The sequence below is a fragment of the Petaurus breviceps genome, unplaced genomic scaffold, assembly GCF_028583685.1.
Source record: "Petaurus breviceps papuanus isolate PSGF00001 unplaced genomic scaffold, PetGlider_PUasm1.0 90842, whole genome shotgun sequence".
Lineage (NCBI taxonomy): Eukaryota > Metazoa > Chordata > Mammalia > Diprotodontia > Petauridae > Petaurus > Petaurus breviceps.
In genome coordinates, this window is record NW_027187358.1 from 6,642,360 (window position 1) to 6,658,066 (window position 15,707).

At 35.1% G+C, this 15,707-nt stretch overlaps 1 protein-coding gene across 2 annotated transcripts in view; it reads left to right on the forward strand.

Annotated features, from left to right (window-relative positions):
* Window positions 1–15,707, forward strand: part of PPM1B (protein phosphatase, Mg2+/Mn2+ dependent 1B) — an 89,312-nt gene that overhangs the window by 69,958 nt on the left and 3,647 nt on the right. For both annotated transcript variants that reach the window (XM_069071609.1, XM_069071610.1), the window contains exons 3-5: window positions 1,165–1,282; window positions 2,997–3,108; window positions 4,242–4,299. In XM_069071609.1, coding sequence (XP_068927710.1) covers window positions 1,165–1,282; window positions 2,997–3,108; window positions 4,242–4,299 — 288 coding nt within the window. The remainder of the gene's footprint in view (window positions 1–1,164; window positions 1,283–2,996; window positions 3,109–4,241; window positions 4,300–15,707) is intronic.

The following is a 15,707-nucleotide window of genomic DNA, read 5'->3' on the forward strand; positions in this document are numbered from 1 at the left end:
TGTGATCTACCAGTTAGGCTAAAGACAAATGAAAACCCTTTATCTACTCTGCCCCCTTTGCCTGTAGGGGCCTAGTCTTACAGTTGAGGGAATACATCCTCTAGAAAAGGGCAAAGGGCCTAGACAGGTATGACAGGTATAGCTAATTGGAGTATAATTAACAACCACCACTATGAAGATAAGGGTTGGGGAAGGATAGTCAATAAACAATATATTAAGCTTGTATTATATGCCAGGCCTTGAGCTAAGCAATGGAAATACAAAGAAAAACAAAAGACAGCCCTTGCTGATAGTACTTCAGAGTTTGGTAGGTAGGGGGTACAACATGCAAACAACTCTGTGCACAGACAAAAGAGAGAAGGCATTAGAATTAAGGGGCAATGGAAAAGGCTTTCTTTAGAATGTGAAATTTTAGCTGGGATTTGAAGGAAGCCAGGAGGCAGAGACCCGGAGGGAGAACAGTAGGTATGGGGACAGCCGGTGAAAAATGCTGAGTTGGGAGATGCTGTGTCTTGTTCAAGCAATAGCAAGGGAGGTTAGGTTAATCAAAAAGTGTGTATGGAGGTGTGAGGTATAAGAAGACTGGCAAAGGAGGTGGTGGGCAAGTTATAAAGAACTTTGAATGCCAAACAGTTTTTATATTTGACCCTAGAGGTGATAGGGAACCTTTGAAATTTATTGAGTGCAAGGTTGGGGCTGGGGGTGGAGGGACTGAGGAGTGAATGGTGTGTGATATGGGCAGACCTGTGTTTTAGGAAGATTACTTTGGAAGCTGAGTGGAAAATGCACTGCAGTGGATGAAGTCTTGTGACAGGCAGGTGATGGAAGGTGGCAGTGTCAGGGGAGAAGAGGGTATAAAAGGTAAACTCTATAGGCCTTGACAAGAAATTGGATATGCAGGTTGAGAAAGAGTAAAGAAAAAGGATGCCACATAGATTTTGAGCTAGCTTACATAAAAATCAAATGAAGATCTACTTAAGGGTACATATGTACACGTGGAAAACATAGCTTTTTCAGGCCATTCTTCAGATTGCCACTAATCCAGTGTAAAACTGTATTTTTTTTTTGCTCCTGGATACTTAAGTAAATTGTATTTTTAAAGCAAATGATTAGAAACTGGCAAAAAAAAAATCTTACCTAATTTTCCCCTTCTTTAATATACAGGGAAGTCGAGATAACATGAGTATTGTGCTAGTTTGTTTTTCAAATGCTCCTAAGGTCTCAGATGAAGCAGTGAAAAAAGATTCAGACTTGGATAAGCACTTGGAATCACGGGTTGAAGGTAAGAAAGTTACTCTGCTTTATTTAAAAAGAAAAGAGGGGGGAAACTTCCTCTGCTTTTAAATCAAAGTGATTGGGGTTGGGGATTGGGATGAAATTTATCCAAGTAGAAAGTTTTAGAGAAACCTTAGTGTCCCATAGAAAAAGAAAAAAAGTATATCCTTTTAAAATTATACTGTTTTCTAAATGGCAAAGTTATGAATATGTATTTCAAAATAATAACTGTTCAAAGTCTACATTCCTGGTAATACTGAATAATTACAGTGACACTTGTCCTAATTCATTGTTAGTAACTATTATCTACTTTGTGTTGTTACAGATATTCTGTTAGCTTAAACTCTTTTAAGAGTGTTATTATTAGCTGTTATATTTTATTCAGGTTAGATGGCCAAACAGGATACAATCAAAAAAGTGTCTGAGGTGGGATTTGAACTCAGGTCCTCCTGATCCCAGGGCCAGTGCTCTATTCACTGCTCCACCTAGCCACCCCTTAGCATGTACCTTTTAAGAGGTTAGTAACTAACTTTTGGAAACCTCTGTATTAAAACGTACAAATCAGATGCTAACTACAGGAATAAGATTAGGGAAGACAATTTTGCTTATAAAGTCTTTCTGTACATTTTCATCTGTTTTTAAATGACACTTCCTCAAAATCCATGTTTTCCTCCCCACTAAAAGCCAGCAAAGTTTCTTTTAATTTATGCTGCCCATTCTCCCTGGCAAGTAGTACCTACCCTTTCTGACCTCTCTATTATTCAACTTGAATTCTTACTTCTTCTGTGACATGTTCCTATATTGTTACTCTACCAGTCCCTTCCACTCCTTTACACCATTTAAACTGTTAATCCTACCTCATATTAACAAATCTAGTTCTCTTAATTTCCATAACTTTTAATACAGGAAATATACCTAACTGCTGTAAGAATTAAATGGGTAAGACAAATAAAATATTATCTCTAAAAGCACTTGGGGGGAAAAGTTTAAAATATTGTATAGATGCACTAGAAGTATCACTATAGCTAAGTTAAACTATTTACAAAGATTTATTTTTAAAATTAAAATCTCAATTTTAATTTTAAATGGGACTCAGCAGTAGAGTTTGAAGTTTACTCTCTCTAGTTTTCCTAGGTGATGTGTTTTGTTAGAAGATACAGGCAATATCTAAATACCTTACCTAACTAAACTACTCTTGGTTAATATACGGTTCTTGGGGGTCAGATACCAACTAGTTTGTAATTTTATAAATAGATTTTGAACCTTTTAAATTTTAGCAGTTTGCATTTTTAACTTGAAACAAATTGCAATGTTTTTTTTTCTTTTTGGAGGGCAATTGGGGTTAAGAGACTTGCTCAAGGTCACACGGCTAGTTTTTAAGTGTCTGAGGCAGGATTTGCACTCAGGTCCTCCTGACCCCATGGCCAGTTCTCTATTCACTGTGCCACCTAGCCGCCCCCACAAATTGCAATGTTTAAGAAAAAATCATTATATATATATATATAAATAAATATCATTATATATATCTTATATATAAGATATAAGCTGAAGTGAAATTTTGAAGTCCGCTAAACATTTACAGCAAGCCTTTATTTTTTACTTTTTTAAAATGAATGCCTTTTGACATAACAGGGAACCAGTATATAGTTTTGGTTTTGTCTTTGCTTTTCTACTTCCTCATGATCGTCTTATTAATTCATGTGTTGTTTGTTTTCATACAGAAATTATGGAGAAGTCTGGTGAGGAAGGAATGCCTGATCTTGCCCATATCATGCGCATATTGTCTGCAGAAAATATCCCTAATTTACCTCCAGGAGGAGGTCTTGCTGGCAAGTAAGTAGAAGATAACCAATTTTGAATTCACTGTGCATAGTACAATTAAATTTCTATGAATAAGAGAGTATTATGATACTGATAACCGTCATTCTTTTAATGCTTTAAAGTTTACAAAGCACTTTATTTTTATTTCATTTGATTTTCATAATATAACCCAGTGAGGTAAATGCTCCATTTATCAGTTTTTATTTGACAGATGAGTTAACTGAGCCTCAGAGATATGAAGTGACTTGGTCATAGTTGGAAAGGCAATGCTAGTGAGAAGGGCACTTTGTACCTAAGCCTTTTCTCATCCCTGTGTCCAGCAGTCACACCCCTGTGCCATGTACCTTAAACACATTGATTTTTTAAACCTAGTAGGAGCTCATCCGGGGGTTACATTGAATGAGATCAATTTAAAGAGCTTTGCAAGCCTTAAAGCACTATATAAAAGCTCATTGTTTATACTATTTTACCTGCTTTCTGTAAAGAACACTTTCAAAAGGACTATCTTCCTAGATACTACTTGATAACTGTCTTAAATAGTCTTCTAGGGGTGGTCAGGTGGTGCAGTGAGTAAAAGTGCTGGCCCCAGAGCGGGAGACCTGGGTTCGATTCCGACCTCAGGTACTTAACACCCACACGAAAATAACTGGCCATGTAACCTTGAGCAAGTTACTTTAACCCCAATTGCTTAGGGGCAGCCAGGTGGCGCAGTGAGTAAGAGTGCCAGCCCCAGCATTGGGAGACCTGGGATCGGTTCTGCCCTCAGACACTTGGCACCCACACAAAAATAACTGGCCCTGTAACCTTGGGCAAGTTACTTAATCCCAATTGCTTTAAAAAGAAAAAATAGTCTTCTAGCTATTCCTAATGAACCTTTCTGCTCTAAGAAGCAAGAACCTTTTCAAGAAGAGGCTATAGGCCTCCTTCCTTGGTAAGTAATGAAGAATGTATTGTGTAGGATAAATCAAGATTCAGCAGATTCTAGGAATTAGAATTCTTTGGTTGGGGGAAGAAATCTGTCTTGATAGCATTAATTTTAAAGCTGGCAGTACATTTTGGATACAGCAAAAAATTAAAGCTATATTATTAATTTTCTGATTAATTTATTTTAAAATATTTTCTCAAAACTTTCTTCATGTTTTTAGGCGCAATATTATTGAGGCTGTTTATAATAGACTGAATCCACATAGAGAAAATGATGGGGTAAGTTTTTGTTTTATAAGCTTTAAAAGTAATTATATAATATGGTAAATTAAATATAGCTAGAGTATACATAGTTAACTTTAGATATGATAAATGTTTCATTCATAACAATAGAAATCACTTATAACATAAGCTAGTTTTTAGTTCTGTTTTTACAAAGGAATATGTAGTGTCTGCCTTTGGAAAATTCAGTTATAGATTTTTTTTTCTATTAAAAGTTATATCACTTAAAAAGAATCTTTCATAAATTGATTTAAAGCTTAAGTACTAGAGTTAAAAGTCACTCTTTGTATGGGTTTGATGTTGTCTATCTTTAAAATAGTAGTTTTTATGTCTACTGTAAACTTACTCAAATATTTTCACCTCCTTTAGTTTCACTTTCCCATCTCTGCCCCTTTCTTTATTTTACAGAGGGAATACACTCTCTTACCCCTTGACACTTGTCAATAGACTGTTTTTAGCAACAGGCAATAGATTTAAAGTTATGGATTTATTTTGTTTTTTCTGAGGCCAGATAAGCAGAACAGTTCAGTTTAATTTAATTTTCAGATGAATACCTGAAAATAATTGGATTTTTCCTTTATTATAGAAATACAAGAATCTTAGAGAAATTCTGCAGTAAGCTTTTACATGAGTGTATAAATCTAAATTGAATTATTACACTATGGGATGATCAGATGATGTCCTTTCCCCTATAATCTCTTATTAAATTAATGTTCTTTTGAAATTCTGATGAACTTTTAAGCTAGTCATCAAAATATACAGAGAATTTTTAGTGCTCCAAATTTTTAAGTTAGTTTCCCCCCCCCAAAACAAGAGCTTATTTATCCATTGTATATATAAGACTCATACAAGTAACTTGGGTTTTACAATTTTACTTGGAAAGCTTAGAAGGGAACCATAAAGCTCAGTGGAAAAACTCTTTAGAAATAAATAGCTCTACCACCATTTACATATCTTTAACTATTCTTATCAGGCCAAAAGAGTCTTGGTTGCATTGTTGCCAGAAGCTGTTATTTTCAGAGCAGGATCGTCATATATCATTCCCTCTCCCTATTTTAGCAGCAAAACTAGTTCCAGGAAAAGATTATAAATACATAATGGTACTTAATGAGTTGTAAAGAAGTTAATCCTAAATAACACTATTGATATACAAACAGAAGAACTTTGAATAAATGAAAATAGGGCGTTAAGACATTAGAGTTGTGTGTGTGTGTCTGTGTCTGTGTCTGTGTATCTGTCTGTCTGTCTGTCTGTCTCTCTCTCTTCAGCCACATTGTAAGCTTCTTCTGGTCTGGAGCCATGTCATAAAAATGTATATTCTGGAATATTTAAGCTGACAAGTAGGAGAGGACTCTGTTTTTTCATCAGATGATTGTCAAGCTGAAAGGGACTTTAGAGAAGATTTTATCATAGACTTTATTGATGTAAAGGTGGAAGAGACATTAGAGGTCAGTTAGTCTAATGCTGTCGTTTTACAGATTAGACCCCAGCAGGAGAGGTGACACAGTTAGACAGGTAGTAAGTGGCAAAGCTGAAATTGTTAGGCTTCTTAGCAAGCATTTACAGTTGTGGAAGACTTAAAATGCAACTTCAACCATGATAAATGATTTAATTTTAGTCAGCCATCATTGTGCTGAATATTTTGATATCTTCCAGAAGGTAAAAGTTAGTTTTTGGTGAGCAGGGATGGAGACAAAATCACTCTTACTTTTATACCTATGAACATTTCATTTTTAATATATTACCCTTACATATATTAAAAAGAAAACTGGGCTATACACATAGCTTTCTAATATTTATATAATCTGAGGGAAAAAAGCATTTGGGATGTTTTTCTTAAAACGTTTTGAAACACTATTACCTGGTAGATCCAGTTAAAGATTTAACTTTTTAAAAATAAACCCTCCCAATCACTGTATATTTTAATTTTTAAATTTTCTTTAAAGCAAAATATAATTATGCTGAATTGAATGAGCAGATACTCAATTCAACATAAGCTTATTAAGTACAAAGCACAAATAATTTATCAAATACTTTAGCAAGTAAAAAAATTGCTTTTTTAAAAATCAGTGTGAATATAACCCCTCTGGGGAGCCTTTATTAAGACAACTTTCATGTCATAGCTATGACTGAAAAAGGAAAATAGCCAGGAAATATATAGTATAATGAATTAATTGATTTTTTGGTAAAGTGAGGGTTATCAGTTGTATAATCTGAGTGCAAATGTTATACTAATCAGTGCAAAATGTTAGAAGTCATAGAAAAGCTAGCACTCTTGAATTATGAGCAGTCATGGATAAGAATTGTAGAAAACATTGGGGTGGCTAGGTGACACAGTGAATAGATCACCAGCCCTAGAGTCAGGAGGACCTGAGTTCAATTCCGGCCTCAGCCACTTAACACACAAAAAACTAGCTGTGTGACCTTGGGCAAGTCACTTAACCCCAATTGCCCTCCAAAAAGAAAAAACATAAGATCTTCTCTAAAGGTAGGTGAAATGTTAAGCATACCAATTCACTAATTAATTCACCAAACCTAATTCACTTATTTATCCAAGAAAGATTTTAGTGCCTCCTTATAAGACACTAACAAAAACTAAGAAAAATAAACAAAAGAATAAGACGTGGGTCTTGTTTTTAGGGAGTCATGATCTAATATACTTTAAGGTTATTATAACTTGACTATAATTTTAGATATATACATAAATATTTATATAGATTTCTCCCCTTAAGTCCCTGAAATCCTTGAAAATAATAGCCCTCATTTTTTTTTCAGTGTAAATTGATTATTGATTAAGATTTGCAGTGTTATTCTGAAAGAATAAATTATGCATAGGATTGACACAAGTTGTGAAGACAAGAAAGTTAGGGTCTCTGAAGGCTGAATAGAATTTAATATACTTGAGAAACTAACATTATTAAAGAATAATTCTTATTACTTCTATTACCTTATTACCTTTATTTAAATAAGTAGGTAGTGCCTCTGTGTGTGTGTGTGTGTTCCCTTTTAAGTGTCTGTAAGATATTCAAAGAGATTTTGTGGTGACCAACTTTGTAGAGCCTTTTTATTCCTCAGTTTTCTTAAGTGAAGTAAGAGTTTTATGTTGAACCCTATTTACATGCCATACTCTGTAACTATATGAAGTTATAGTGTTTCCTGATATTGTAATACACCATAGGATATAATCTTGTCCTAAATATCCTAAGTGAATACATTCCTTTATTTAGTTGATTCATAATTTTAAAAAATCTCTAAGAGGTTTATGGAAGTGCTTCTAAATGATAATTATTTTAGTGTAGAAACTTTTATATTCCTTTGAAACAAATGTGTTGTTGCCTGCGTTTAAGAAAAGTACACAGTAGGCGTGTGAAGTAATAAAAAGATAACCTTCCAGGAATTTTCAGTTTAGTTAGATGAGGTTCAGTTGTTTAGTTGTTTTTCAGTTATTGACTCTTCATGAACCCATTTGGTCTTTTTTTGGGAAAGATATTAGAATGGTTTGTTGTTTCCTTTTATAGATGAGGAACCTGAGACAAACAGGGTGAAGTGACTTGTCCAGAGTCATGCAGCTACAAAGTCTCTGAGGCCAGATTTGAACTCAGAAAGATAAGTTTTCCTGACTTTAAGCCTGGCACTGTATCCACAGTACTAATTAGGTGCCCTAGTTAGATGAGGTACTAAGATATAAAAGGCAAAATAATGGTTTTAATGCACTAGAAGAAATCTCAGAAGGCAGAATGTGATTGTTAGGTGAATTATGCAAATAATAATTGCTGTAGGAATTTAAGAGGGGCTGTAGAGATTATTTCACAGTATAGATAACTATTAGTCATGGGTAAAGTGGTAGGTTTTTGAGTGTCTTAAGAGAGAGATGTTTATATCAGTGGAGAGAAGAAGAGGGCATGATTCCAAATCAGTGGAGCAAGCAATTACAAAAGAGCCAAGGCAGGAAAACTTAAGGCATGTTCTGGATCGAATTAGGAAGCTCATTTTTCTGAAATGTTTACAAGACTAGAGGGAGCCCAGTGGTGGTTGGGACCTCGTAGTGAGGAAGTTTTGAATACTGGAGTAAGCAATTTTGGACTTTATTCTGATGGTAATGGAGAGCCATTGAAGTTTGTTTGTTTGTTGATACTAAGATTTAGGAAGATACTAAGAGTCTGGAAAGAGATCAGATGTGAGGCTATTAAAATAATCTAATCTAGTCGCAATAAGAACCTGATAGTGGAAATGGAAATACTAAAAGTGAGAAAAATTGCAAAGAAAGATTCAACACTCTTTGGCGATCTGGTATTTGGCGGGGAGAAAGGAGCAGGGAAGGGAAGCAGTGTTGAGTCATAGTATATAGAAAAATAGATTGAAACTTAACACAAACGTATGTTTTAATCTTTAACATTAGCTTTTAGGTTTATTTCTGTCATAGTCTTAACTTATTTTGTGCTTTAAAAAATAATTAGAGAAGAAGCCAAATTAAAAAAAAAACATCACCTGGTTTTCCTCTTTGTTTCTTTCCCCATCATTTAGAAATGTTGGCATAATGACCAAATCTTATAATTTAGCATTCTTTTTTATATAAAGAACAAGTGTTTAGGTTAAAGGAGAGTCTTCTAATCTTACTGTGATAAATTCTGTATACTTTATTTTACTGTTCTCTTTAGTAGATCATTTTGTAAGAATGTGAGATTGGGAAATTTCATGTCATAAATAGAATTACAGAATGTTAGAGTTTCCATGTAGTTCAGGCCCTTCACTTAGGGATTAAAGAGACTAAGGCTCTCAAAGGTGAAGCACCTTGTTATAGCTAATAAGTAGCAGTGTGAGGTCTTTGGTCTGAGTCTCCCAGGTTAAGTCTAGTACCTCTTCCACTACGTAGAAATATGAAAAATAATCTTTAAAATCTAGTACGCTTATTGTCATTTTACTATTTCTCTAAATGTAAGATTCATTGGGACATGAATGACCACTAATAACCAATATTAATTGGTATACCAACTAAAAAGGCATTTATTATGTACCCTAAAAAGTTTTCAAAGCAGCATGCATTCATGGATGATGATATGACTTGGAATCAGAGGATGAGTCTAGGCTTGTATATGGGCTCTGCTGTGTTCCACCTGTATGACTTTGGTTAAGTCACTGCCCTTTTGGAGCTCAGCTTCCTCTTCCATAATATGAGGTGGTTGAGGTAGTTTATTTCCATCATGTCTTCCTGCCATCCTCACAACAATCCTGTAGTTATTATATTGCCTTTTCTTATCAACAGTAGCATCCTATCAGCCTTGGATGACTCCTACTGTTTATTACTGTCACTCCTATACAGGTGCTGCTGAATTTTCTCCAAAGGTAGAGGAAAATAATGCAACCATTCTGATTGGGTCTACTATATTATTTATTATATGACCTCAGCTGAGCCCTAGGCAATGCTTCTACACCTCCCTTATCAACTGACCATCCCACTCTTTATAGTGGCTCTTTATTCCTCCTCAAATAACTCATGACTCTCCCTTTTCCCTACCTTCATCTCATCCTTCCACTGAAACTGCTGCCCAAAGTTGTCAGGGATCTCTTAATTGTCAAATCCAGGAAGAACCTTTTCTTAATCCTCATTCTTCTTGACCACTCTGCAGCCTTTGACACTCTTGATCACTTCTTCTTGATACACTTTTCTCTAGATTTTTGAGACAGCACCCTCTCCTGGTTCTTTTCCTACATATGTGACCACTCCTTCTCAGTCTCCCTTATCCATTCCCTCTATCCATAGGTGTCCCTCAGAGTTCTGTCCTGGGGCTTCTTCCCTTCTGTGCTACTTCACTTAGTGCTCTCATTAGCTCCCAGGGATCTAATTACCATCTCTGTGCTGCTGACTTACAGATCTGTCTCTCCTGCTCTTACCTCTCTGCTGACCTTCAGTCTTAAATTTCCAGTTGCTTTTCATTCATCTCAACTGGATGTCTAGTAAATATCTTAAACTCAACATTTGCAAACTGAACTCATTATCTTTCCTTAAACTCTCTTCCTCTTCCACCCAATTCAATCCCCACTTAACTTCCCTATTACTGTTGAGGGCTCTGCCACACTCCAGTCTCTCAGGCTTATATCTTTGGAGTCATCCTGGACTCCTCACTATTTGCTGCCCCTGCCTCCCACTCCCACTGCCCTCATTGTTGCCAAAGTCTGTCAATTTCACCTTTGCAACAGTTTCTCGAATATGCCCCTTTTTCTGCTTGTTGCTTTCCCCACCTTGATACTGCCCTCTCTGAAGTGCAGTCCCTCATCACTTCACACCTGTATAATCACAGTAGCCTGTTGTATCCAGTATCCCCCCTCCATTTTATCCTCCATTTAGCCACCAAGGTGATTTTCCTAAAAACACAAATCCAACCAAGTCAACATCCCTCCCTCCTCATTAAGCTCCAGGGGTTCCATATCTCTTTCGGGATTAAATACAAAATCTTTTGTTTGGTGTTCAAAGCCCATTATAACCTAGCCGTCTTCTACCTTTCCAGTCTTCTTATACTTTACTCTCCAACTCATACTCTTCAGTCCAGTGACACTGGATTCCTTGCTTTTTCTCAAACAAGAAATTCTTCTCAGCTCCAAGCATTTTGTCTGGATGTTGCCCACGCCTGGAATACTCTCCCCCCTATCCTTGGTACCATGATTCAAATCTCACTTAAAAGCTCGTTTTCTACAGGAAGCCTTTATTTACTCTTAATTCTAACACCTCTCTTCTCAGTTATTTATTATGTTTTCTTTGTATAGCTTGTTTGTTGTTTTCCCCACTAGATTGTAAACTCCTTGAGGGCATTGTATTTGTTCGGTCCTTCCAGTTGTGTCTAACTCTTCATGTCCTCATTTGGGGTTTTCTAGGCAAAGATACTGGAGTTACTTGCCATTCCCTTCTCCAGTTCATTTTACAGATGAGGGGACTGAAGTGAACAAGGTTAAGTGACTTGTCCAGGAACACACAGCTAGGAGGTGTCTGAGGCCAGATTTGAACTCAGGAAGAAAAATCCAGGCCTAGCATTCTATCTACTATGCCACTTAGCTGTCCTTCCTTGAGGGCAGGGACTGTCTTTGGCCTCTTCTTGTATTTTGTATTCCTTGCACTTAACACTCTGCCTGGCAAAGGGTAGTACTTAATAAATGGTGGTTATTTACTAAACTGGGTTAAGTTTTAAGGATATTGTTTCTTCTTTCATAGTCTGGGAAGCTGAGTAGGTGATTTGCTCAGGGTCACATAGCTTATTAGTAAGGGATTATGACTTATATTTCTCCAGTGTTCTTTTCACTGCCCTATCACTATTGAAAAGAATCTTAGTATTACTACACAGGTATCTTTTACTTTTTTAGCTATTCTCATTTCTAAAGAAATATTAATATCCTTTTGAGACATTGAAGTCATATACATTTGATTAATTGTTATTTTAAAATTTCTGTCAGTTTGATTTTATTTAGTTGAAAATGTGATTTCATTTCCAAGGAGGCAAGACCTACAAAAATCATTAAATGTCTTCCGGTGTCTCTTCATGCTATCTTTTCTACCTTCTGTGTCTATTAATAATATTTGATTCCTGAGACTGACTTTAAATACATTTGAGAAATAGTAAAGCCTTTAAAATAACAAATTTTGGAAAAGACAGGTTAGCCACTGTAGCCTTTTTCTTTAATTTTATATATATATAAAACCATAGATAATGGGAAGGAAATATTTTAGTATACTGTTAAATTTATTGATTTTGGTTTATAAAACCTGTGTCCTTGACTGGGAAGACAAAATGTAGTATTATGAAAAGAAAAAGAAACTCTAGTTTGTGAGTCTCCAGACCTGCCTGCAGGTTGCTGTTCCAGTAACTACTAGCCATGGTGTCATAGGAACTGAGTGAAAGAACTCTGATTTCATTCAAATGAAAACCTCAGTGAGGAAACTTCCCCTAGTTACCAGGGCAATTCACCAGCTGTTCTGCCGAGGTGTGTCTGATACAGTCTGTCTGAGGTGGTACTTGAACTCAAGTCTTTCTGATCTCAAGGCCACTATCATACTCTCTCTCAGGAGGGAGTATTTGAGATAATGTTGAGCTGCAGTGTTTGTGTAATCCAAGGTGTTTTATTATAGTTTAGGAAATAGCATATCATGTACTAGAAAGAGTGCTGGATTTGGAATCAGAACCTGGGCTCGGATTCTGGTTCTCCTGTTACAGTTATCAGCTCATTTCCCTTCTCTTACCACCTCCATCTCCTTATCTTATAAGATGAAGGGATTGGACTAAAATTACTTCTCTTTTCCTTTCTAGCTTTAATTTGATTCTGTGATATCATTTATAGTGATTTATATTTATTTAAAAGTAAGGTCCAAAAGGTTTAAATGAACCTTTGCTCATACGGACAGTTAGTAACAGATCCAGGATGTAATGCCAGGTCCTCTGACTCCAAATATAACCATGGGCAAGTGATTTTTCCATTTTGGTCCTCCATTTCCTCATCTACCAAATAAGGAAATTGCATCAGATAATTTCTAACATCCTTTCTGTGGCTGCTGGGTATAATTAGACTAATTATTTTTAAAATCATAGGCTACATTCTAAACTTTTGAGAGCAAATACCAGGGTATATGGGGAAATTATACAAATTTGTAGAGAAACATAAACAGCCCACAAGGGGGTTTAGTGGAAAGAGGTGAGTTTCATCAAATTCAAATCAACAACATTAAATGCCTTTTTTAATAAGGCACTGTGACAGGTTTTGGAGATGTGATTCCCCATATAGTCTCAGGCCTCAGCAAGCTTGAATTCTACCCTGGAGCTGTTCATACTAGAAACAGAGGGAATTGAGAAAGAAGAGAACCCACACAGCTTGCTTCTAGATTGGAATCTGGCAGAAAATCATCTAGTAGCTCTGTTCATTCATTCACATCTCCATCAATCTACAGGGAGTGGGGGGTTGAGAGGAGGAATAATCAAGGCAGGCTGCAGAACTAGGAAAATCATAAACTCTGTATAGGCCACATTCCTTAGACATCATAGGTACTCAATCCCAAAAGAAATTGACAGAACTTCAGAGCATGGGAGACATTCAATTTTAGTGAAGGTTTAGAAAATGTTCCAAATAAAGACCTCTAGAATTGTGGAGGATCTTTTCTTAGAGCAAAAGTGTATATGTGAATGTCTTTTTGTAGCGCATTTTCATGCCCCAAGGACATGCTTATCAGTCCTTATGAGAGGTTTTAGATGATATTTTAATGTAGACATTTTACCAACGGGACCACGCCCCATATAAGATAAATTATGTAAAGTTGTCAACAGAGAGGTTGACACTTCATTTCAATAGGATAACAGTTTTTTTGAAAATGTCATGTTGGGGTTATTCGAGGAAAGTTAGCTTTTAGAAAAGAATAAATGGGCTATTTTCCCAGCCCATGCTTATAGCAGCTATCTACTTGTACTCTAGCTACTTCTGGCCCAAGGTTATTTTAGTGTCTTTGATGTGTGGAAGCCTTGAAGTGAGTGGTATGGTTCAGTAGTAATAGACATTCAATGGCATTCTGTTCCTTTGCCTTCTTTTTAAGGATGATGACCCAACAAAGTTTTAGGTTATTACCACTACAAGCTACTAAGCTTGAAATTCTCAGGATTATAAGATTTTGTTAGAGATGAAAGTAACAATTACAATTAAAATAATTATGAGTTTGAAGATATAACATTATTAGAGTTTAAAGATTTAATATTTGGAAATAGTTTTCCATGAAAAAAGCTAACCTGAAGCTCCAAAATGTGAATGCTTTGATTTATACTAGTTTTCTAATTTTCATAATAATGAGTTGTAATCAGATCAGATCAATAGGGATTAGGGGTGAGAATTTTGGAATATTGAGCTTCCAGGGCCCTGCCTTCTATCAGCCATCCTTTTAGAAGAGGTAGAGAGAGCTGTGAGCTTCTCTAAAAGCTTCTCTAAAACTCAGAAGTTTTGTCTTAAATACAAAACTAGGCACTAGGTTAAATTTAACCACATTCCATATATTTATGTTTCATTTGGCATTAATTGAGACTGATCTTCCATAAATAGCACACATTTTTGCCATTAAAAAGTAAGAATTCATGAAATCATTACTTTGCCTAATACTTTTTGTTACTTTGATTCCTTAAAAGATCCATGGTTGGGTGTTCCATCTACCACTGTAAAGTACAGTCTTTAATAACCCATGGCCAAAAATTCATCTTAAGTTGTCCAGTCTCTTCACAATTAAAAGTCTAAATTTTAATATACTGACATTCCTGAGAAACTGATAAACCATTATGATAAATTAACAAAAATTTAAATATGCAGAAAACCAAATAGGGAGTGGGGTATAAAAGGCTGACTGTTTTTTTATAATAGCTTATTAGTACAATAATACATCATCTAAATGGTAAGCAAATGGTGGTCCACTATTCATTCATTGACTCTTGCAAGCCAGATATGAAGGTTAGTTACATTATATTTGGTAAAATGTACTTTTCTTATTATGGAAATGCAGAACATTTCTCTAACTGTGATAAAAGGTTTATATCTTTTATCAAATAACCCTTGATTGGATTGATAATCTATGGAGAATTTCAAGTAGATTTGGAGTAGAAGGTAATTAGAGACTATGCAATAATTGCTAAAGTTTAATAGTATGTAAAATTGAAGTTGTTAATAGTTTGTCTTAACAGCATTTAAAAATCACTTCTCTATATTAATATCCCAAGCTTGGTTTAAGAAGAAAAGCAAGCTTTTTTTTTCTCTTCCAAAACGTTGTTACCCAAACCAAGTCCAGTTTTGAGTAATAGTAATTTATATACAACCTTCTAACTTGCCTATTTTTTAAGCAGATTCATGTGGTTGTTAACTAATATTTTTATGTTTTTTTGCAAGGCTTTAAAACATTATTATATATTAAACTTAATTTTTTGTAAAAAAAAAAATTACTTCTTTTTAGATGGGAGCTACTTTTAAACTCCCATAACACTAAAGGCATTTTTTGGGGTTATCATTAGGAATGCTTATTTTTCACATAATTTAGAGATATATGATTTATTATTAATAAACACCATAAGACCATTTGTTAGACTGTATAGCAGGGTATACTGGAAATTATAACTAAGTTATCTAAAATGAGATCATTGAAGTTATGAGTATTTTCAATTTCAGAAATTCTAAATAATTTTTAATAAAGTATAGCATGAAAGAATATAAAGTTATCTGTTTTCTGAACATAGCATTTTGAGTACTGCATATTTAATAGATGATAAAGCATGGAATTTTTTCATGTGTACATGGTCAGATTCCTATTCTGCTAGCTTAATAAAATGGTCTTATGTTTAGATAGTACACCTCATGATAGAGAAATGAGTGTTTTTGCTATACTATGTTATGTTATATGTTAT